This window comes from Centruroides vittatus, unplaced genomic scaffold (assembly GCF_030686945.1).
Source record: "Centruroides vittatus isolate TY-2023 unplaced genomic scaffold, ASM3068694v2 contig_1224, whole genome shotgun sequence".
Classification (NCBI taxonomy): domain Eukaryota; kingdom Metazoa; phylum Arthropoda; class Arachnida; order Scorpiones; family Buthidae; genus Centruroides; species Centruroides vittatus.
In genome coordinates, this window is record NW_027120786.1 from 240889 (window position 1) to 264087 (window position 23199).

Here is a 23199-nt window from a genome sequence, read left to right on the forward strand (position 1 = left end):
TATAATTATAAACTTTGACATTCAATAATTTTGAAAAATTAATTATTACATTATTTCCTATTATAGTCGGTTTCGTGAACGAGTTTATTTGCAATTCGCGCGAGGATCCGTACTTAATACTCAACTATTAGTGTCTCGAAATTCACTACAAACCCCACATTTATATTTTTTTACTTGGTTCCGTAAAACATGGACCTAATAGTGTTTTCTGACTCGATTAATGCACTTGTAACTGAAGTTTAACTGAAGAGGATATTAAAAGAAGATACCCAAATAAGAGAATATCCAAGGAAAATTTTAATAAACAGTAATACAATACAAACATCCAATCTTTACGCACTCATCAACGGGCGGGACACGTGGAATTTTCTGGGTTTTCTTCACGTTAGTTATCTAAATAGGAAACAGTTTCCCGTGAAAGACCTCCCGGGAGACATTCCCCCGGCAGATCGCCCATGTGCCGCGTTGAATAGAATCAAACCAATCAAATTTTTACAAGATTTATTTTACAATTAAAAATTGCAGCCCGGCATTATGATGATGTCACAATAAATAATTGCAATCGTAGTTACAGTTTGTTCGTGAAAACTTTGGTTTTAACCTGTGAAAACCACATTTTGACTTTTGTCATGTTATAAACCACAATTTTGAAGGTAAAATCTTTCTAAGAGGTAATAAGAAGTTAATAGTTGTGAGAAATGAAACAAGCGTTGCATTTGCCCATCAAAAATAGAAAAAAAAAAAAAAAAAAAAAAAAACATTCCAGTAAGTGCAAGAGACTGATATGTAGAAACTACACCATTAGGATGTGTACAAATTGTGCACTATATCCATCATTATGGATAACAAAAGTATATTAAGCCGAACTAACATTTTGTTCGTTAAGTTGTAGACAACAACTTTAGACATTGAAGCTGTCAGCCCGAAGAGAGATTAGAAAATTACCATTTCGAAATGCATTGTTAAATAGGCGAAATAAAAAAAACTATTTTAATCTCGGTCTCTGTTAATTTTGCATAATTAAGAGAGACGTGATAAATATTACTAGTCTCACTATTCGAAGAAGAAACCTTTACTTAAAACTTTTTATACACTCTGCAGTCTGACGAAATAGAGTCTGTCTCATTGAAGTTAACTACCGACCATCTCCCGAAGGCTTTGTAGATTTCTAACCTTTCAAGTAATTTCGGCCGAGACACTATTTTCTCTCGATGGCGTCTTTTTCATTTCTAAGGAATGAACAAATTGTTCGGTTCTTCTAAAACACTACAATTTTCTCTTTCCTTAGAATTCTGTGCATACTACATCGCAGTGGCGTGCCGTAACGTTTGGTGATAGGGAAGCTGTGTTTCTGTAAGAAGCCGACTTTCACGGGCAATCAGTTAATTGCGCGTCAGTAATGATCTAGGGTCCATTCGTACGTGCGTGGTAGGATTGTCGAAGATTATATCAATCTCCGTTCTTTCTTTCGTCCATTTGATTGGTCACTCTCCCTCAATCACGCTTCCCGAGTGGTCCCTGGTTACTAAGCGTAACGAGACTCTTACCTGGAGCCGGAGAAAAGTCAAAATAGAAGATGAATTCGATCTTTCACCGATCATAGGACGACTTCCTTCCGCGGTTTATAGTTTCTGCCTGGCAGTTTGATATAAACAATGGGTGTCCCACTACAAACGTCTTTTACCTATGTCCTTTTTAAACTAATAAATTCTTCTCTAAATTAACCGTTTTTCTCGCCTCTTTCGTAACGGGTCAGACCTGTCCGGTACATGACATTTCCATAAAAGTTTTAAACAAATACTGGAAATGACAAAAATAAACAATTTATGTATTTTAGTTGTAAAATACAAATAATACATGCATAATACAAATTGATATGATACAAACAATGATCGAAAACTTGTTTTTTTTTAAAATTTTTTATAAACTAATTCTATTCGGCGATTTTTTCCGCAAAGTCGTTAATTACTTTATTATCATAAAAGTCGCTGGTCGCGACTCCATCAACGTATTTAAAAGCTCTTTTTCTATCGAAAGCAACGCTAGCGACGACAATTTTTCCTCCGACCCAGTGTTCCTGGCCAATGTATGAATTCTCTCCGTGGTCGAGAAACTGCGCTCAACAGACCCACTGGTAGATGGTACCGTAAATATTAATGATATTAAATTATATAATTCTTTTAGTACGTCTTTGTTCGGATCGACATTAATTATAATATGTTTTAATGTTTAAGAGTTACTTGTCAATATAGTCCGGATACGAATATAAATATTGCGATTCGCTACGTAATTTAGATAAATCAAAAAATTTCCCATAAAATTTACTTCATTTAAAGAATTAAAACACGCTTGAAAAAATTGTTAATAATTTTAATATTATGAAAAACATCTAAAAGTGATAAAAATTCTAAAGATTTTATGTCTGAAAATCTGTCAATATAATTATAATTTTCTTTTAATTATACTGTAATTAAATATAACTTTGCAAAAAAACGTACATAAAAATAACATTGAATACTCTTTACTTTTTAAATCTTAAACAATTCACTTAGTCAGATAGCTCCCTACCAGTGGCTAAGGGATAGAATCGTTGGAAGTGTTACATGTGTGTAGTTTTCACCAGTTAAACTGGTTGAGGTTTTGCTCTGTAAAACGCATGCGCCAATGCCCTCTGGCTGCATTACACCATTTAGTTATTCTCGCCGTGAAAGCTGTCTCGGAAGCGCTTCCATTCTGTTACTGACATTTGAATATTCAATAGCGATTTTATCGGTTTTTTTGACATATAGTATAGAATATTTTAATAAGATAGATAATGCAGTTATAATAAAATATTAATTTTAATTAATTCAAAGTACGTTAAAATACGAAAATTAATATTTTAGAAAATACAAGGGAAGGTCATTGGAAGGTGGATGCGGCGCTTCCACCGCTTTCAATGACTTCACGCCACTGCTACATCGTTCTATCTCCTTATAGATGGGACAGAGGGCTCTGTCATATGTGACCACCACACCGTGTGATAGAACTGCCTCGGCTGAAACATTTGAAAAGGATACATAACGATACATTTAAAAACTGTTCGAGATAAGGACGTCATTACATCAGACATTTGGAGAAATTCATCAGTGATCAAATAAAAAAAAAGTTCGAAAAATGCAGGTGCGAATGGCAGTTCGTTTCTAGGTCACACACACTGGAAGCCTCCACCCCCGCACGCTGTTCATTTTTAGTCGTATGTGGTTCCCGCACTTTATATAAGGTTTCTGACTAGTTCATGCGATAGATGAACATTATTTATTTTATTTAACGGAAAATTAAAATTTCGGAATGTTTATGAAAATACCGTGTCAAAATTCCATTCGAGTTAACTTTGTTTGAATTAACCCTTTGCTTTTCGCACTTGCTGTGTAGCCGTACTCAGGGAAATCTCAAGGTCATTGGACTAAATGTACTTACATTATGTAAAAAATTCTTATAAATTGAAATGTTTGTATTAAAAGTATAAAAACAAAGAATTTTAATATGGAAGAATGTGTACTTTTATTTAGTATATTATTTATTTGCTTATATTTTGTATTATTTCTAAAATAAATTCGTATTTTTTCGTTTACGTTAATGATTTGTAAAGTAATTGAAATTTTATCTAATGTAATTAAATTTTAAGTCTAATCAATGTACTATTTGATAGTATACTATTAATTATTTGTTATATGAAAGTATTAGTTTATTAAATTTAATGTAAATTATGTTAATTTTAATTTTAGTAAATTTTTACAATAGTTCATTAATATGACACACGATAGGGGCGCCTCTAGTGCCCATTTTTGGCATACCGTTATGTGGACGGACAGGCACGCGTTCAATGGGTTATATATATAGATAATTATTTATTTTAAACGAAAGATGGCGCTGTGTGTTTTTATGAAGAAAGTTCAAACTGAAAATACTACTTTCGTGGAACATATAGAAATGTTAGATGTCAAAATCAAATTTAGAGATAAATTAAGCGAAAGATTAGATTCATATTATTTAGATGGCAGTACATTATAAATAGCGATAGTCACTTCTATTTTATATAATTATTTATTTTAATGGAGATCCATTTAGGCATTAAATTGTGCTGATGGGAACTTAATAGATCAATCAGTTTATAAATTAATGAACAAATAATTCAATTAAATGTAAAAATTAAATTAAAATCTCTAAGACAAAAAGTAATAGCTTACATGAGTTAACTGGATTACTTTCTAAAATGTAATCTGAAATGATATATTATAGTTACACACACTTTTTAATTTGTGACCAAGAAATAATAAAAATGGAAGAAATAGAAGAAAAAATTAAATGTAATATTATCATTTAATTTGTTTAAGTTGAAAAGGAGACAAACACAGAAAGAAATTTCCTAGACATTACAAATAAATTACAAAAAATAAATTTAAACAAGGAAACTATGAGTGGAAGGAGCGAAGAGAGAAATGCTCTTATTAACAACTAATTTAAAATCTGATTTTATAGGATACAATAATTTAACATTAAATATTGTACATGTGGAAGTATTCAAAAAGAGATTATTTTGTAAGCATTTACGAACAAATTTTAACGGATTTACACTTTGCCAGGGCAACGTTATGGCCGCGGATCATCCGAAGAGCAAGGAAGCCGTCTGTGCTACTGGAGGAGATGGGTCTTGGCCCGATGATTGTCAGGAGAAAAGCCATGCACGGGAGCAAGGAAGCCACTCTTCTGGCCCTAATGGACATGAGTGGATACAACATCGTGCAGGAGAAGGGACAACGCAAACAATTACATTCCTAATCAGGAAATATCCCCTCATCAAGAAAAGTTTCATAATAAAACTTATTTGTTTTTATTTAAAGTTAAAGAAAGTGATTTTTATTCTAAGGTAATTATGTAATTCTCCTTTGGTGCATGATTTAAAAATTGTTTATATACGTGATAAAGTAAAATATGTTGATTAGTAGAATGCATTTCTTTTGAACAACAAATTTTTTTGTTTTATTTTTAAAACTATATTTGATTTAAAATGATAACATATCATTTTTTAAATAATAAGATAAATTGAAAATTAAAATTTATTTTTATTATTGTTCTACACAGTCAGAATATGTTGCACCTACTTTGTATACTTGATGCTCAGCTGCTTTAATGCCTTTCAGACTGATGATTGAGAGAGCTCAGTTCAATCTTTTTTCTTCGAAAAATTGCCTCCAAAATTCAGATGCGCCTTATAGGTATTTTTTTAAAAATTGCTTAAAAATTAAGGTGCGTCTTATAGTCCGTAAAATACGGTATGTACAATCTTGAGGTCATTTATCATAACTTTCTTAAAGTATCTTTTAAAGACAGTATCTTTAATGTACATTTATGTTCCAGATATGAAAGGCTTTTTGGCATGCAGTTGCACCACAATATGTCTTGACTTAGATATGAACCTCTTTACATCTGCAAACTCAGACTGACTGGTGTAAATAAGAAACTATGTCAACGAACTCCAATTCAGTAAGCATTGCATTGTATATGGTGACATCCCTATAGTTGGTGTCGGGATTGCTTTCTGTTGTCTGAAGTTTCATGAAATAATTTTATAATTATGTATAATTTAGCCATGTTTGTTTAGTATTGGCGAATCTGTAATTAACTGTAAAAAATAAAATTCAATGCTACCTTAGTCATGATGAGATTTTTTAATTCAAATGTAAATGTATTTAAATTCACTCTGGCCCTTGAGGCAAGAAGTTCGAACTCCCCTGATATAGAAGATAGATTAAATTGTGCTGATGGGAACTTAATAGATCAATCATTTTCTAAATTAATAAACAAACAATACAATTAAATGTAAAAATTAAATTAAAATCTCTAAAATATTTTATATAAATTGTTTGAGAATTATTGATTTACATTTATGCTATCTGAGCAAATTTGTTTGATCAGTTTTAAGGTAATTTTTGAATTTTCCTAAATCTGATTTATAGAAATGTCCATTTAATTTTATTTTGAGCATAACCTCTATATCAGTGTATTTTGTGTTTGAATATCCAGCGTATTTTGTTTTAATCTCTTCCTTGATACTTGAAAGGAAGCATAATGTAATTCTTTTGTGAGAGTGCATACCTGAGGACCACAAAAATAATGTAAAACTGATCAAATCAAAAGATATTTGTTTCCTATCAGCCATTTTAGGCTGTAAGAAACAGTACATTTGTCAATGGACTGACCTCCCTTGAGCTATATAGACAAGTAGAAATCTCCAAATCTGTCTCCTCCTACATGCTTCCTTCCTCTTCCAGAAAAGCCATTTTGTTGCCGGTCTTCAAACTTTATATCTGTTTTTTGATTCATTCATTATCTATCCAAGTGAATGAATAACTGAATAAATGAAACTGAATGCTGAGTAAAAATCTTGCAAAATGTACAAAACGAAATTTTATTACAGATTTTGCCCTCAGGATATTTTTGCTCTTTCCTCTATTTTTAGTTTATTTTTTGATATGAATGTCAGGATCGTATTTTGTGATGATAATTCTATGGTGACCTTATAATTCACGATACATTGTTTTCTGTAAATGTATATGAGTCCGAGGATATATTACTGATTATTTTAAATTAGTTATTTGTTTTATCTAAATTTATTTTTACCTGTATACAAGATATTTATATATTAGTCTTATTTACCTGACTGAATGTGAGTGGTCTTTTTGATGCATAATATACTATATAACCTGAGGAGAGGAGGGTCCGGCAGAGGTTGAAGGCCCGGCATAAATGTTATACATAAATTATTTGAGTATTTTTTCGGCATGGAATGCATTATCGTATTTTACATTAATTTCTATGGGAAAATTGTTTCGCTTAACGAGTGTTTCGCATTACGAGTAAGACTCTGGAACGAATTATGCTCGTTGAGCGAGGTTCCACTGTATCTAATAATAAGTTGTGAATTAATTATCTCAAATACTCGCATTTATTGTTTCATTTAAATTGACATTGCTTTAATAATGTGAATATAAAAACATTTCTTGAAGTAGCCTGTTTATTTCAATATGTTTTAGACATATTTTGTATATTGTTATTATTAATATTTCAGATAACCAGATATGAGACTGAAATTTCTAATTACAAGATTATCAGGTTATTCGACTACCGTCATCTCTAGACAGACATTAGAGAATCGTCTTCAGGAATGGGGATTCTCTGTGCTGGAGTGAGTTTAAATGGAAAAGACAGATACGCAAGATGATAAACCTTCATTTGACGAGCATATTATCCAGGTAGAATGCGTTAGCGATCTCTCAAACACAGTATGTAATTCACAGATTTCACAGAAATGTAAAAGGATTGCTCTCAGCAAATTTCTATCATGACATACGAATATTAAAGATAAAATACCGCGTAAACATTTTTGATAAGAACAATACTTTATTGGCAATAAAATATAGTTCTATACGAAGAATTATTTTAAATATAAAAAGAAACTCTGCTTCACTTTTCTTAGATATCAAATATCCGCCTGTTGCTCATTCTAAAGGAAAAAGAGTTTTAACTTTTTATTCTGTGGACAGAGAAATTCATGGTAAATCAACAGTTTTGGCGTTACGTATTCGAGATGTAGAATTTGCGAAAGAAATAGTTAGTAGATTTCATTCATGTAATAATGCAATGCCTATCCACTATGGTTCGATAGAATTAATTACTAGAGAAGTTTTTCATGTGCCCAGTTTTGAACTGAGTAATTTTGATTGCACGTATAATTTATTTGTTATACTTACTAGAAGTTTTGTCTTATTAGAACAAACCAAAGAAGGTTGGAAAACTTTCATCGAACAGCTGGAACAACAATGCGAAGAAAATTCAATTTGTTTGGCAAATGCTCTGGAGTATGTATTAGATTTGCATGATCGTGGTATACTTTGTCACTATCCAAATGCTATCAGATTAATGTATCATTGGTATTGTAAGAGAGATCAGGTTTATGTAAATGATAATGAATATACAATTCGCAGTACAATATACAATAGTACATTTTCTAAAACTATCAATATTATCTGCATGAACAACGTCAACTCCTTGACAATCTGAAAATTATTATTTTTTTTATTTATAAAACATTTACATAAGCATTTTCATGTTATATATTAATATGGGCATTTTTCCATATTATTGTTTGAATAAATTACTAACTTTTAGGACAAGGACCATCACATGGTACACATTCACCATCTTCTGCTTTCTTGTTTGGGGGACAAGATCGAACACAAGCGCCACTGTCTCTCAACAAATGTTCTGGACATGTCTTAACACACGTTGCTCCATAAGCATATTTCCCGTCGGGATTACTCTCCCAGGAATAAGTTGCTGGATTATATCTTCTCATCGGAGGGCATTCTTGTTTGCAAACACTGTCGTCGTAGAAATTCCGGCAAGCCTAAAATTTTCAGTAAATTTATTTAGTTTTTGTATATGAAGTACATCAAAATCTACAAAAGAAAAATAACGACATAAACAGTTTGGAAATATGTACCAAACAGTCACTCATAGTTGGTCCAGTGCAACCACCTGCACAAAATAAATGACAGCATTCTTCTGGTTTTGGACCAAAACAACGCCCTTGATGACATTGAGCGGAACAGTTAATTTTTGAAAATTGTTGACAATTTTCTGACCCTTCTCCCCAGCAAGATTTATGAGGACAAGACTGATCACAAGGAGGACCTACAAAAATAAATATTATAGTAATTTAATAATGTTTCTCAAATATATTATTTTGAATTACAGTAGAGCATCGATTATCCGACTTAATTGGGGACGGGGTTGGTCGGATAACTGAAAAGTATGAAAAAATACATTATTAGTATAGTGTATTAGGCATGGTTTAAATACTAGCCTCCCTTTCATGGTCGAGCCAGTGCTGCCAGCTAAAACATGCAAAAATTTAACAAAAATAATATTAAAGTAGCCAAGACATAACCAAATATTGTAGCGCCACATCACTAGCGGACATTTGAATTTGCCGACTAGAACGCGGTCGGTTAACCGATAAGTCGGTTAATCGGGGTCGGATAATCGATGCTCTACTGTATTTAACTTCTCACAGAAGTAAGAGTCCACTAGTTTTATAATTAATATATAATGTATGATTTATTAAATACGTATTAATAAATCATTATAAGGAAGTAACAACATACAGAATTATCTATGTATGTACAGAAGGTTTTAGGAATCTTAATCAAAATAATTGTTTACGATTAGCAAAAAAATTTATTACAAATTAAATTTCAATTTTGAAATAAGAATTAAAACTTAAAAACTTTCTTTCTTTTCGTAAGAGTAATTTTCTACGCGAATATTTAAAAATTTTTCCATTACAAAATAAAGAGCTAAGTAGAAGTAATCCTAAGTTTAGGTTTAAGAAATCCATGCCAGATTCAACATTATGCTGATTAATTTTAATTTTAAAGTAGATGCTATTGTTGCATACGGTCATTATCTCGCTGATCTTTCTTGAAATAATTTACACCTGTCTATGAAAAATTGGCAAACAATGTTGCATGATTAGGGAGATAATTTTTCGCCAAATTAAACTGAAATTTTTAAAGTTATTATAATTATTCAATTTTTTTAAACTTTATTTTACGTAAGTTTAGTTACCTATAGATTTTGTTCTATTTAATTTGATACAAACATAAACTATTCTTTCTTATGTAATATAAACAAAAATACACTCTTTATATTTTTAAGAACACTAAACGAGATTTAAGTTTTTAAATTAGTTAGCAAAAATACTTTTAAACTATTTAACTGTGACAAAGAAATATTTAATATTTTTATTTTGAGCATCAAACACAAGACCGTGTTATTTATTAAACACTTGGCACTTTTCCACTTCTATTAGTTGATCAACTAATAGAAGTGGAAAAGTGCCAAGTGTTTAATAAATAACACGGTCTTGTGTTTGATGCTCAACATATAAGAAAACACGGTTTCAAGAATACCTAAATTTAATATTTTTATATTAAAAACTTCCCCTAATTTTACATAAAGTCATACTTTAAGTCATTCTAACAATTTAGTAATATATATATATATATTTTTTTAACTTACATTCTCTTTCTGGTTGAGTGAAATTATAAACATAAATAATTTTGGCTCCCAATCCAGTAAGAATTTCTTCCCAATTTATTGTTCTCATATGACAAAGGTTATAATTGTTGAAAAATCCCACGCTTCCCGACAAAATATCTGAAAAGATATAAAAGATTTTATTGACGAGTTTAAAATAAATTGACAATAAAACTGTGTCTAAAAAACAAACCTCTTAAAGAAGGCATTTCTAAATTATCCATTGTGCTGAGAGTGACCAAAAGAGCAAACTGTTCTTCTCTGACATTCAATTTAAATAAGGTACGACCCCTGATAATCATAAGTTTCGGAAGTATAATTCTTTTAATATTAACATGCGATATTAAAACATATCCAGTAACTTCTCTTATCTCTTTTAAGAAGGACAAATCCAAGCTTTCATCCTAAGATTAACATGCAGATATATAATAAACACATATAGCTATACAATGTATAATTAGAAATTCACCGCAGTTTTTTTTTATTCAAAATTTACCTGTATCCATGTTAATTCTAAATTTCCGTCCACGTATGTACAGTTCGTATATCTGTCTCGTAAATTTTGATAGTGATGTTCGCGATTCGAAGGAACAGACATTCTTCCATTTGTACCAATACATACTGAAAATAAAATATAAAAAAAAAGCATTCCATTTTTTTTCTTAACGCAAACTGTTCTGTTTTTAATTCAGATAAATTACTTTAAAAAATTTATATAAATCTGCTGCAGAATGAAGAAACTTTTCAAATAATTCACATATAATTTTTAGGCAAAAGAATCCATTCCATGATAAAATTTTCTATTAGAATCATAATATTTGCTGGAGAATTTTGTTGGCTGTAATTTAACAGTTAATAATTTTAACAAAGTATTTTCTAACTGTATTTGCATTATCAATTTTCCATATGAATAACAGTAATAATAATGACAATAAACGAATGTAATGTTTTTAAAATTCACACCTCATTAAAAGATTCATAACAAATAAAAAAACACATGAAACGTTTATGAAAATATTATGACGGTAGTCACAATATTATTTTATATATTAAATATATATATATATAAGAAAAGAATTCCAAAAATTATCATAAAAAAAATAATTAAATCATCTTCGACGTACAGCTGCCTCGTGTGGAATGCAAATCCACATTTAAGATAATATTAAAAAATGAAAACTAACTTTTTCCTCTCGGAAAATATTTTTCTTGTTCCGCTACTTTATTGGAGTAGGGGATAGGAAGAGCACCATTAACACACAACAGATGTATAAGTAACAATGAAGTCCACATCTTCATCATGTACAGCATATACAATTTAGGATTTAGGAACAAAAACAATGAGGAAACATTGTATAAGGCACTTTGTAAATATGTACAGAATTGCATGTTTTGTACCACCTAAGTAAGCACCACAGGTCCAGAATATATCCTGGAAAGCTTTCGCATGGAGAACTATTCGATAACACAAATTTTTGACAGTTTATGCAGTCATATTTAATTTTTCGATGTATGTACAGTACATATTACTGAGTTAGTTCTTGACATGAGGTAGAATAAAATATCCACTTTGGAAATATGGATTTAACGAGTTCTGTAAAAAAGAAAAAAAAGTTAAATATAAATGCTGCCTAACTTAATGATTGATGCAATGGTACAGAAGATATCGTTCGTGCGAAATCATAGTAAGAAAAACTGCGGGGATATCATTAGAATTCAGATAACTAATAGGAAAACAAGTAACTGATGGTAACACACTATTATACAAAAAAAAAAAAAAAAAAAATTAGGAGCCCTTCCCACATATGCGAGATAATTCTACGCGATAAATCCAGAATGGCAAGATTTTTTTAGATAAATCATTAACGGCAATAATAGACGGCATATGAAGAAGTACTAATGAAGTAATCCATTTAGATTTCAGACATGCAATCATTTAACTTGGATTTATTCAACCCGGACGAGTTCATTACAGAGGTGGTTGCTTCCGAGAAGTCAAAATTAGAGTAGTTCGTCTATTTCAGCGTTTCTCAAAGTGGGCGATAACGCCCCCTTGTGGGTACTGGAGGCTTTCAGGGGGGCAGTAGAAGGGTCAAAGGAAATTAAGGGGCATTAAGGAAATCTAGAGGGGCGATGGCAGACAAATTCTATCTATAAAAATTTTACTAAAATATATATAAAATGCTGACAACCTATATATTTTTAAATTTTTATTGAAGATCACAACCTGAATATTTCTAACACGTTGACTTATATTATAGCATGAATGAACTTATTAGAGTAACATTATTGCATAAATATGCTAAAAATGAAAGTTCAAGAACGGCTACCAAGAATTTTGGCTGCAGAAGCAAATCTCTCAACTGTACCCTGAGTTATGGTCAGTTGTTCAACGCTTTCTGATAGCATTCCCATCGTCGTATTTGTGTGAACGTGGATTTAGTGCTGTAGCAACGTTGCTAACTAAAAACAGAAATCGGCTGCAAGTTACTAAACGCGGCGACTTACGGCTGATTTTAAGTGAATTCGACCCGGATATTAACAAACTGGTCGAAATACATCAGATTCATCTTTCACATTAGATAAGTTTTAAATTCAAAGCTTTCTTTTGATGTTAATAAAAATACTTCTAAATATGATTAAGTATGAGTTTTATTTCCTCTCATTGAAACATTCTTTGATCTCAGAAATAGGATATAGATCACATCTATCTATCCTATCCATATAATAATGCATGTTTAAACATTATATTTGCTACTGTTTTTAAGATACGCAACAGATGGTAATGTAAAAAGGCAAGTTAAAAAATATGGGGGCACTAGGAATTTTTTTAATCTCAAAGTGGGCGGTGGTCGAAATAAGTTTGAGAACCAGTGGTCTATTTTATTGTTTTAAGAAAGTAAAGGAATGGAATTTTCCTTCAGGTGCGTCGTCTCGTAAAACAACTCGAGTGTTTTAAACTATTAGAACGGCTCTGGGGCAGTTTATCAGGAACAGATAACCTACGCACAGGCGCAATTTTCTACAAAAAATTATTAGCTTCATTATCAGATTTTTATCTGGACAAGTTTTTACTTATAATGTGTAAGTATAATCAAAAATGATAATTAACTCCTCATTTATCGCACGGGTAATTGCAATTTTGTGTGACGAAACCTCCGCATCCCGACTAATTTAATATCGTAGATGGTCCCCGCCTTTCAAAAACTTTGGAATAAAGGATTGCAATTCCCAGAAAGAAGAGTGATTTTTAAATGAACTTCTTACAAAAACGAAAGAAAAGAGGAAGAAAAAGAAGAAGAAGAAAAAAAAAAAAACAGTTAAAAACATAAAAGTTTAAAACTGTTAAAAAGTGTTAAAACTGGATTATCGGAAGGGCATAACAAAAGGGCTTCTCTTCATTATTATAACGAACAGTTGTAAACGAATAAAATACAATTTCCGTTGAAGTGACTATGGCGTGTTGGGGAAGTGGCCGCGATTCACTAGACTACATCCAGTCAGGTTATAATTATATAAACCAAGTGGTCGGTTCAGTTTTTTGAACCTCCTTTCCGAACGTGGGATACTAGGATGTTTACGAGCTATCGTGCGAAAGCCTTACAGCCACACTGTTAAAACTTTTCTATAGTTTTTCTCAATACGCTATTGTTCTGTTTTGAATGTTAATCATTCTTCATTGTTTTCTGTATTCGAAGATTTTGTCTCGTTAGCATACGAGTGTGAAATAGTCGCCTCGGAGGAAAATTTGTTACGCGGCCAATTCTTCGACTTGGTCGTGTTACAAAGGAGAAAGAAATTGCGTGTGGTGAAACATCCGAAAAAAAAAAAAAATAATTTACAATTCCATTATTTTAATTTTCCGCAGACATATTTTTATTGTCTCGATTTTTAACTAGTAAAACAGAGGATCGACTTTCGATGTTTCGGTTTGCTATCAAAATACATTAGTACTAAGAAAAACAAACAAACAAACAGTGTCGAAAGAGTTTCTTTCGGGTTTAACGGCAAATTTTTAAATTTTTTTCGAATTACTTTATTGTTTTAAGAAGTTTTGTTATTGTTCCTAGATTATAAAGCGTTTTGGTGTTTTACGAAACAAAAAAACTGCAGAAATTTAAAAGAATTCAAAGGAAAATCTATAATAGAATCGACCAGTTTATCGCTTGTTTAGTCCAGGTAAAGATAAATGGAGGAGAATTAGCTCCGAGCAGTTTTCGGGTCATCAGCTTAGCGCCCATAGCTGGCAAATAGAAAATGGCTGATATTTGTGACGAATTTCCCGACACGATTTCTAGTAAAAAAAAGGTCGATATGTTTTGTAATATTCCACGGTTTTCGTGGAATATTACAAAACTTTTACGAAAATCTTACGTACGAGTACATTCACCCGTGCGCGTACTGTACCTCCGTTTGTCTCGCTACTAGAGATTAATCTTAGCATAATCGACTCCTCTCAGTGGAAGGCATGGGCATTATAACAGTGGGGGTTTGATTTCTAATGAATTTCCGTAAGATGAGATATGATTCGTTCCACATCTGCTTTGAAATCTTAAAAATGACGGCTGATTTCTTAAACTCGACTCGCAGCGAATACTTTTATTTCACGCATGGATTTTTAAATTTTATAGTACTTTATACACCTTCAGAAACTCGTTTTTTCCCTCGAGTTGAAATACAGTATAATAAGTTATTAATAACTTTGAATAATGAGTAACGTTTCCGGTTTTAACATCTAATCGTTAACGGCAATTAAGATAAAGCATACAATGAATCTCTAACGTTTATTCTTCGATGTACTCGGTAGAAAACAAGCCACTTTAATTCATTCAAGCATAAATATTGATATCTTTTACAATTTTTAATTTAGAAAATATTAATAATTTTAATCGATTAGCCTAGTATTTACACGAATAATATCGAACTCTGACATAACATTGAAAAATCAAATCATAGTGTAGTCTACATACACTAGTATTAACGAAATTAAGATACACGCTTGTGTGACGGTATAAGATACAGTATTTCCTGCTTCTTTATCATAATTTTTTAAAGTATTGTTATCAGAAATCTCTCTAAACCTGTTCGAAATTTACTATGCATTAAATTATGATTATTATTAATGGATTTTAAAATCGTATTTACGGTGTTAAATATAGGACTTACAAATAACGGCAAAATACAATTAAATTTTTTGATCTTTTACATTATAATGTAAAAGATTACTATAGATCTTTTACATTATTTCTAATGCCCTAATTCTTCCTTCCAAAAATATGCCAAACAGTAAAGATTAATTAATTATTATTGCGTGTATACTTATATAAATGAGAAATCGGTAATCTGTATTTATTTTAGAATACGGTAATGAAAATAAAACTTAACTGAGCTTCAGATAAGCAATGATTAAATGAATTATGCTATTAGTTATAGTCAATACTAATCTGTCCGTCGAAAATTATAAATGCTCTTAACAGATGTTCGAAAGATCGCGGATTCAATGGTCAACAGGCCTAAATAAAAAGGGGGAAAAAAAATTGTGAAAGTGCTATTAAATTAAAGACCACGCTATCTTCGAGAGTTTTTTTAGACTAATTACTCACAGGGTCGTTAATTTATAATAGAAAAATAGTTATTGAATAGAATATTTTCGATACGTTTAGCAACAATAATACAAAACGCTCATGTAACGCAATACAAATAAATGGATCATATCAAAACGCAATACAAATAAATGGATCATAACTGTTAGACTAATTTATCTTCAACTAAGAAATTAACTAATTTTTATTCTGCCATTATCATATGTCTCCAAATAGGAATTCGTACGTAGTCGCAGCGACCTTCTTCCTTCCCCCTATTCGCTGATGATGATTATTAGGACACATTAACGCGAATCTATAATTATGAAATTATTCGAAACACAATAGATGAATATCGTAAATCGGAATATATCAAATTTAGTAAATTTCTTATCGTTTTTAATAATTTAAACACCCAAATTATCCTCCTACAATTCAGTTTGTGCACTTATTAATTTGTATTACATTCAGTTCGGAATTTTCAGGTAGGTAGTACATTGTGCGCAAGGAACCGTGAAAGTTCTATAGAAGACATCTTACCTTTCTCATCCCGTACACCATTGCAGGTAACACATAACAGTAACAAAATACACAACGAAGGAAAAACGTTCGAGTTCATCTTAAGTTAATTTCTCATCACCAACTTGTCAACAAATGAACTTAGTAAACCCTTACACACTCGAATGAATCAAAGCCACACGCCGTTTCGACTGTCACTCTTGCCAAACAACTGTTGACTGGACACCAGTTGAGCGTCTTCTCTTCTCTCATTGGTCGTTTTTTAAAACTTCTTATAACTAATTATATAAGCGGTTAAGGATTATATTTTCGTTTTTTAATAACTTTTAACATTTATTAGGTAATTTTATTACATATTTTACACGTTTTCATCGATTTTCGTATTATTATTTTTATCCGATAGAAATAAGGATAGACATTTCTCGGGTAGTCACGTGATTCTCATTGAAGCGGGATTAATATTGACGCTTAACTTTTAGTGTTTCGACTGTTTTGATCTTGAAGCAATTATTTCTGCCGATAATTGCTCGATAATTAGTTTTAATGAGACTCTTTAATAATTAAAAAACTATTTGTTATGCAAAGAATTTAAATTTACAAATAAGAATATTGTAGCGCTTCGCCGCTATTAACTATATGTATATTTTATGAATTTTTTTTTTGTTCGATTGTCCTATTTTATATGTTTGTTTTTTCGTTTATGTCGCGTCGCGTATATTTTTTTGTATCGGGTTTTAGATGTAACGCACAGCCATTTTGTTGTGTACCGTACCGTCTGTTGTCGTCATTGCTGTGCCGCGGTTTTTGATTGGCTATGTGGAGGATCACGTAGGAGGAAATGAAAAAGCTCCCGGATGGTGGGAGATAAAAACGGGTAACTTCCACGTGTCAGGGCATTCTTTTTCTTGGATCGGGGATCTGGAGCGGTGAAGAGGCGAGAGAAAGGATTCGAAGCAGAGCAGCCGATCAGGAAGAGAGGGACAAGAACCAGTGAGAAGAATCTCATTTTGTAACAACGTGTCCCACGAAATACGGCGACGGTATCTGCCATCTTGTAAATGTTTGTATAGTTTTTTAAGATTTAATCGCGTATTAGTTTTAGTCTCGGGATTAATTCCTGTTGTAATCATAGTGTTATTGTCATCCTCATTTTTGTTAAGAACGCTGTTTGCCTGTTTAAATCAGGCGATCAATCCCATTTTTTTTTTTTTTTTTTTTGTGTGTGTGTGTAATTAATAAACCTTTGTTTGTTTATCTATACGCTTATACCGACTATTCATTTCCACTTTCTTTCAAACCTGCAAACCACGTGCTTGCGGAGTCTACAATATAATTCAAATGAAATAATTAAACAATATTACTGTAATACTATTAAACGAATATTTTTAGTATAATTAAAATAAATTCTCCTTGAGTTTTATTAATTTTAATATTTAATCCTCTATTATATTTGTCCGCTGTTAAATATGTTTTCATGCTCAATTAATTTTTATTCGTAAAAGATAACATTTTTCTATTGAAATAAAATTCGGAACTATTTTTATTTGTTTTAAAATGTATTGTTAAAATTTTATATTTAGTTAAACTTCGATTTAGCGCCACTGATATTGGCGCTAAATCGAGTGTGGTGCTAAACCGAAGCTCAAACAATAAGAGGCTATTTTATTAATGAGTGACATTGTTATGACGTGATTTGTGTGTGATAAGCAATGAAAAATCGTAATTCGTAGTTACTAAAGAATTCTCTACTTAATATTTATTTCATATAAGCTACACTTACATTGAGGCTTTTGAGGATTGGCGCTATATCGAGGTTTGATTGTACAGAATTTTTAATATTTAAATATTTTAATAAGTTTTATAGAGTATTGATGATATAAACTCGTATCTGTATGTGTGTATTTATATTTACATAAGTTGACGATCAAGGTAAGAAAATGATTTCGAGTTAATCAGGTTTCATTAATTTACTAGTGATGAATTTTTAATAGCGTCCTTTGGATATTTAAAAATCTATAAAAGTACAATACAGTAAGACCCCGCTTAACGCTGTTTCGGTATTACCCGGTAGTATTGAAATTCCCCGACATCGCACGCAGTTTTGGGATCAAGGCGTAATATCGAATTTTAAAGCCTATTATCTGCGGCGGACATTCCGACAACTGATTGATAAAACAGATGGAGCAGATAAACAATCCATTAGAGATTTTTGGAAAAACTAGAATATCATGGATGCTGTAGACAACATCAATCTTTCCTGGAATGAGGTGACCGAGAAATGTTTGAAAGGAGTATGGAAGAATGTATGGCCGGAGCTAAGCGAGGATGTTGACACAAGGGAATCCATTGTTGATGCCGACGAAATTATCAAGCTAGCTAATGAAACAGGGTTGGATAATATAAATGCGCAGAATATTGAAGAATTATTGCAAGTTACAACTGGAGAAAGTTTTTCCAACGACGATCTAAAAGAATTAGAACAACAAGTGCATGAAGATAACGAAATTAGCGTTTCTGAAGTTGAGGAACAAAAGGAACTTTCGACGGATTTTCTAAAAAAAAGATTAGCCAGTGTAACGGATATTATGGATCAGTTTATACAAAATGATTTCAATTTTGATAGAAGTTCAAAGGCAAGACGAAGTGTCACGGATGCGATGTCTTGCTATCGACAACTGCTTGCTGAACGAAACAGGAAACGGCAAACGTTAGATGACTTCTTCACAAAGAAACAAAAGATGTCAAATGAGGAAGAACCTTCCTCATCACAAACATAACTTCTTTACTCGAACTTTTTTTTTATTTTCATGAATGTTTTATGAATAAATTTCGATATTAGCAATAAATAAGTCTATAATTAATGTAATAAAAACGTATTTAACAATAAATGTTACAAAAGAAAACTGATAAATTTTCTTATTCTCTGTTCTGTTTCACGTATCCCCCTTATTTACATGTTAAGATGACCCTGTTTAACGCTGTTTCGTTTAGCGCTCTGTCATCTAGGAACGCATCCCCCGCGTTAAGCGGGGTCTTACTGAACTTGTATTTTTATAGATTTTTGTAGAAATGTATTGTAGAATTGTATTGTATTGAAGTATTGTAGAATTAAAATTATAAAATAGAATTATTTTGTACAAAAGTGAAAGTATTAGTTTGGGAGACACCTGCATATTGTGAACCTAAGGAGCCATATTTAGAAGCGAACCACTGCATATGCTAACTTTTATGACAGGCTACAAACAGTCATTTTCCAGAAAGACAATACTCGGCTTGACACAGCTACGGTTTTGCAGGGATATCTTCGTCAAGTTACAAGCTTTTTTGGCCTGCCGTTTCCAAATTTGTCACTCATCAAGCATTCATGTGATCAGATAGGACACCAGCTTCAACCGTCTACGAGTGGGAGGAATCCGGAGCGGCAGTTACAACATCTGTGGGAAAATCTGTTGCACATAGCATACGTCTGTGTGCTGAAGTTTCATTCGATTTCAATGCTGCCTCATTGGTGTATGTTTTTTCTTTTTGATCAATGAGGGTAATAGATTTTAGTGATCATGCATCATGCTACTTATTGTATTTATAAGGCAACATATTAATTATTTTTACATGATTACTCGTATTTTTATTATGAACAAACTTCTAAATAAGACTCTAACATAATTATAATTTAAAAACTATGTTTAGAAGAACAGTATTATTATTATTATTACGTTGGGTTAAGTGAGATATACTCGGTTAACACCGGTGGCTGTGTACTATGCCGGACCAAAGTCAAGGCATAGTAACTAAAACAGAAATTAAAGAAGTGTATCAGTGTGTGTGTCTGTATTCAGGAATTTTCTCACAATATGACATGTATTCAATATAGTGGCCTTCTGTAGTGTGATGTATGTGTTTCTATTCAATTGTAGTGTGCCCAGGCTTTTGTGTAGTGTGTGTGGTATGACACCTGTAGAGGAGAGAACAACAGGTACAATAAGCACCCTATCCATCCTTCACAGATGCCTTATTTCCTGGGTGAGTTCTGTGTACTTGCTAATTTTTTCAGTGCATACGTTTTGTATATTGTGTGTTGGAATGGATATGTCTATAATGTATATGATTTTATTGTGTTTGTCAATGAGTGTGATGTCTGGTCTGTTGTGGTAAATTGTTTTATCTGTGATTATGGCTCTGTCGTAGTACATTTTGTGCGTGTTGTTTTCCAATACTGTCTATGGAATGTATTTGTAGTATGGTTCGTGGATGTCTACTAATTTGTGTTTCTTTGCAAGCTCTTGGTGTATTATATTTGCTACTTCATTATGTCTGTGTAAATAATCTATCTGTGCCAAGAGCTTGCAACCAGAGGTGATGTGTTGTATAGTTTCTGGCATGATGTGACATTTTCTGCATGTGTCATTTGTGAGTGTTGTATCTTTGAGTATGTATTTTCTGTAGTTTTTAGTATTTATGACCTGATCCTGTATGGCGATCATGAATCCTTCGGTCTCCCCAGCGGCATCCCCGAACTAACCAGCTGTTTGACGCAGTTTTGTCAACAAAATCCTGGGCCAGATCATAAGGATGCCTGCCATGGAGTGCCTTTCGAGCACACGATTGCTTAAAGGAAACATCTTTAAACTCCTTTCTACTTTTATCATATAAAAAAGGATAACTTTCGATCATTCGAATAAAAGCTTCCGTGTCGAATGCCATATTTATTTCCTCTCTTTCTATTTTTCACAATGTACGGTGTTGAACTATCCGCCATTAAAACACTACGTGTTCTCCCGTGATTCAATTTTCTCACGTGACTGCCAGACGAATTGTTATTGGCTGATAGAAACGCGTCTTGGCGGCGGCCGCCGCGAAAGATATGCCGCGAAGTTGGTCGAATTCTGAGAAAAGCGGCACGAAATAGACCTCTGCGGCGAGAAAAAGTGACGTCATTCTGCCGCTTTTCCTTGCCGCGCCGCATGTGTGCATCCAGCTTTACATTGTCCTGTAAATTAGACTGTTGTCACCAGATGGCATCCATCGAATTGACTGACAGTAGGCACAACAGAACAGACAGGGATTCTTTCGGTCCATTTACCCCAGCTGTTCCTGTTTATTGTCCTAAGTGGTTAAATTGATTCTGAGACTGCTGTCCAAGAAAGGCTTTTCTCTGCAGGTGGTTGTGCTATTGTTTCAACTCTGGGAAAATTCTACAATAGATGTTCAGTGGATAACGTTGAACATTAGTTTAGCTTTGCCAATGGTTAATTATAAGTAAATTTAATTACATTCGATAAAATAAAAATAAGTGACTCGTCTACTTTTTAAATAAAATTCATTCTTTATACATAATTTACATCACTATACTGTATACACAAAATACAAATTATTCTTTTCGGTTAAACCATACTATTACCAGTGTCCCTATCAGCTACGAATAACCAGAAGGCATGATAATGTAGCGTGATTCCTTGCATACTTTATGGACGTACTTTGTACCGAAAGAATAAAAGTCAGAATTAAATAATACAGGAAACTTCGGAAAATACTTTCTAAATTTTATCAAAATCTATTTCATGTGACATTTGCACGAGTGCGAAGAAAACATGAAACAAACATTTGGTTGGATCGATTTCGTGGTGCAGTTTTATTGTTATAAAAATTCTGTCCGATTGCTCCGCTAAGGCATTTTTAGTTAAACTTGGCTTTCGCGAAAACACGTAGGACAGAGCATGGACACCGTCCCCCGCAAAAGCCAATCCTTTGTATTTTGCTGGGCTTGTACGAAAGCCAGATATTCCAGCTGTAGCATACGATCGCGTAATTTTCCAGAATTTCTCCACACTCCCTTCCACAAACCACAAAACGCACTTTAATTGATATTTAGATATATGTATGATATCTGACCAATTCTTCATTCCATTTGCTGTGTACTTTTCAAGTTCTATAGAACTGAATTGAACACGATGCAATCGAAAGCCTCGATAGGGTGGAATTATCGCTACGCTTGTGAATGTATACAAATACTTAAATATTTTTTCTATATACTCTCGTCCTGTAAAAAGCAATAATTAAAATTTTCAGAAAATTTATAAATAAATAGAAAAACTTCGTACCTAATTGATGTATACTTACCACGCATTGATTTACAAGACTCATATCTTGCGTTCAGACACCTATGACATGTTAGCATATCCTTCCTGTGAATTTCTGCTACGAGGTGTTCGTCGTTGTTTATTTTAATTCGAGAATACAAAACGGACGGATGAAGAATGGAGTCCATAGTCACATTCCAGGAAAATTTATTATAAGAACGGGCATTTTAAATATTAAATACAAATAATTACTTTAAGAATGCACCTATTGATAATTTTACGTTATTAACGAGTCTCACTCTTTTTGCCATGTTCTGTCTGACTATATCCTTCCACAAAACATACACTCGTCGTCTCCTAAATATTGAAGGATAGGTTGAACTACGTCGATCATATTTCCTAATATATATCCAACTTCGCTTCGGAATAGCGAAGATGATGGAAATTGTAAAAGCCTTTGTCCTTAATTCTATTATTATTGTTAATTGTCTACTTGGACTTTACTTATTAATAGGACTTTATACTGGTGTTTAAATGTTGGCACAGTAATGAAAGTTAGTTCAGGAAAAAACAAAATTTCTTTATTATATCACCTGTAGTAATAATTTCTGTACACATATTATACGTGTTTCGGGCTAGCATGCCCCTTATCAGCAGTATTACTACCAAACAGTAAAAAAGTAACAATAACAAAACAAATAAGTTACTGTATATCTTAAAATTTCTCAGCAGTAAAATACAATTTTAAAACTTACTGTAAATACATATTCCAATCCCGAGTACAAGATAATATTTCTTGCTTTACAATTATTTAACATTTCACTGTATAATAAAAATTAAATAAGTAAAATAAATAAAGACTGTAATTATTAAAATCT

At 32.2% G+C, this 23199-nt stretch overlaps 1 protein-coding gene across 1 annotated transcript; it reads right to left on the reverse strand.

The window, feature by feature from the left end:
- Positions 1 to 7840: 7840 nt before the first annotated feature.
- LOC136987583 (epidermal growth factor receptor-like) lies at positions 7841 to 11914 on the reverse strand. The gene is made up of 8 exons (XM_067285345.1): positions 11328 to 11914; positions 10640 to 10764; positions 10337 to 10547; positions 10126 to 10263; positions 8546 to 8736; positions 8206 to 8449; positions 8038 to 8099; positions 7841 to 7951 (listed from the first exon to the last, which is right to left on the reverse strand). Exons 1-8 carry the CDS (start codon positions 11530 to 11532, stop codon positions 7841 to 7843), a joined length of 1287 nt encoding a protein of 428 aa, XP_067141446.1. The 5' UTR covers positions 11533 to 11914.
- Between the last annotated feature and the right edge of the window lie 11285 nt (positions 11915 to 23199).

What these genes read in the sequence shown, in the direction of transcription:
- LOC136987583 (XM_067285345.1), bottom strand. Translation starts at nt 11,532, where the DNA reads ATGCAATTCTGTACATATTTACAAAGTGCCTTATACAATGTTTCCTCA. An exon ending in ATATTTTCCGAGAGGAAAAA is followed by an intron (nt 10,765 to 11,327) that starts GTTAGTTTTCAT and finishes TTTTATTTTCAG; the next exon opens with TATGTATTGGTACAAATGGA. An exon ending in AGAAATGCCTTCTTTAAGAG is followed by an intron (nt 10,264 to 10,336) that starts GTTTGTTTTTTA and finishes ATATCTTTTCAG; the next exon opens with ATATTTTGTCGGGAAGCGTG.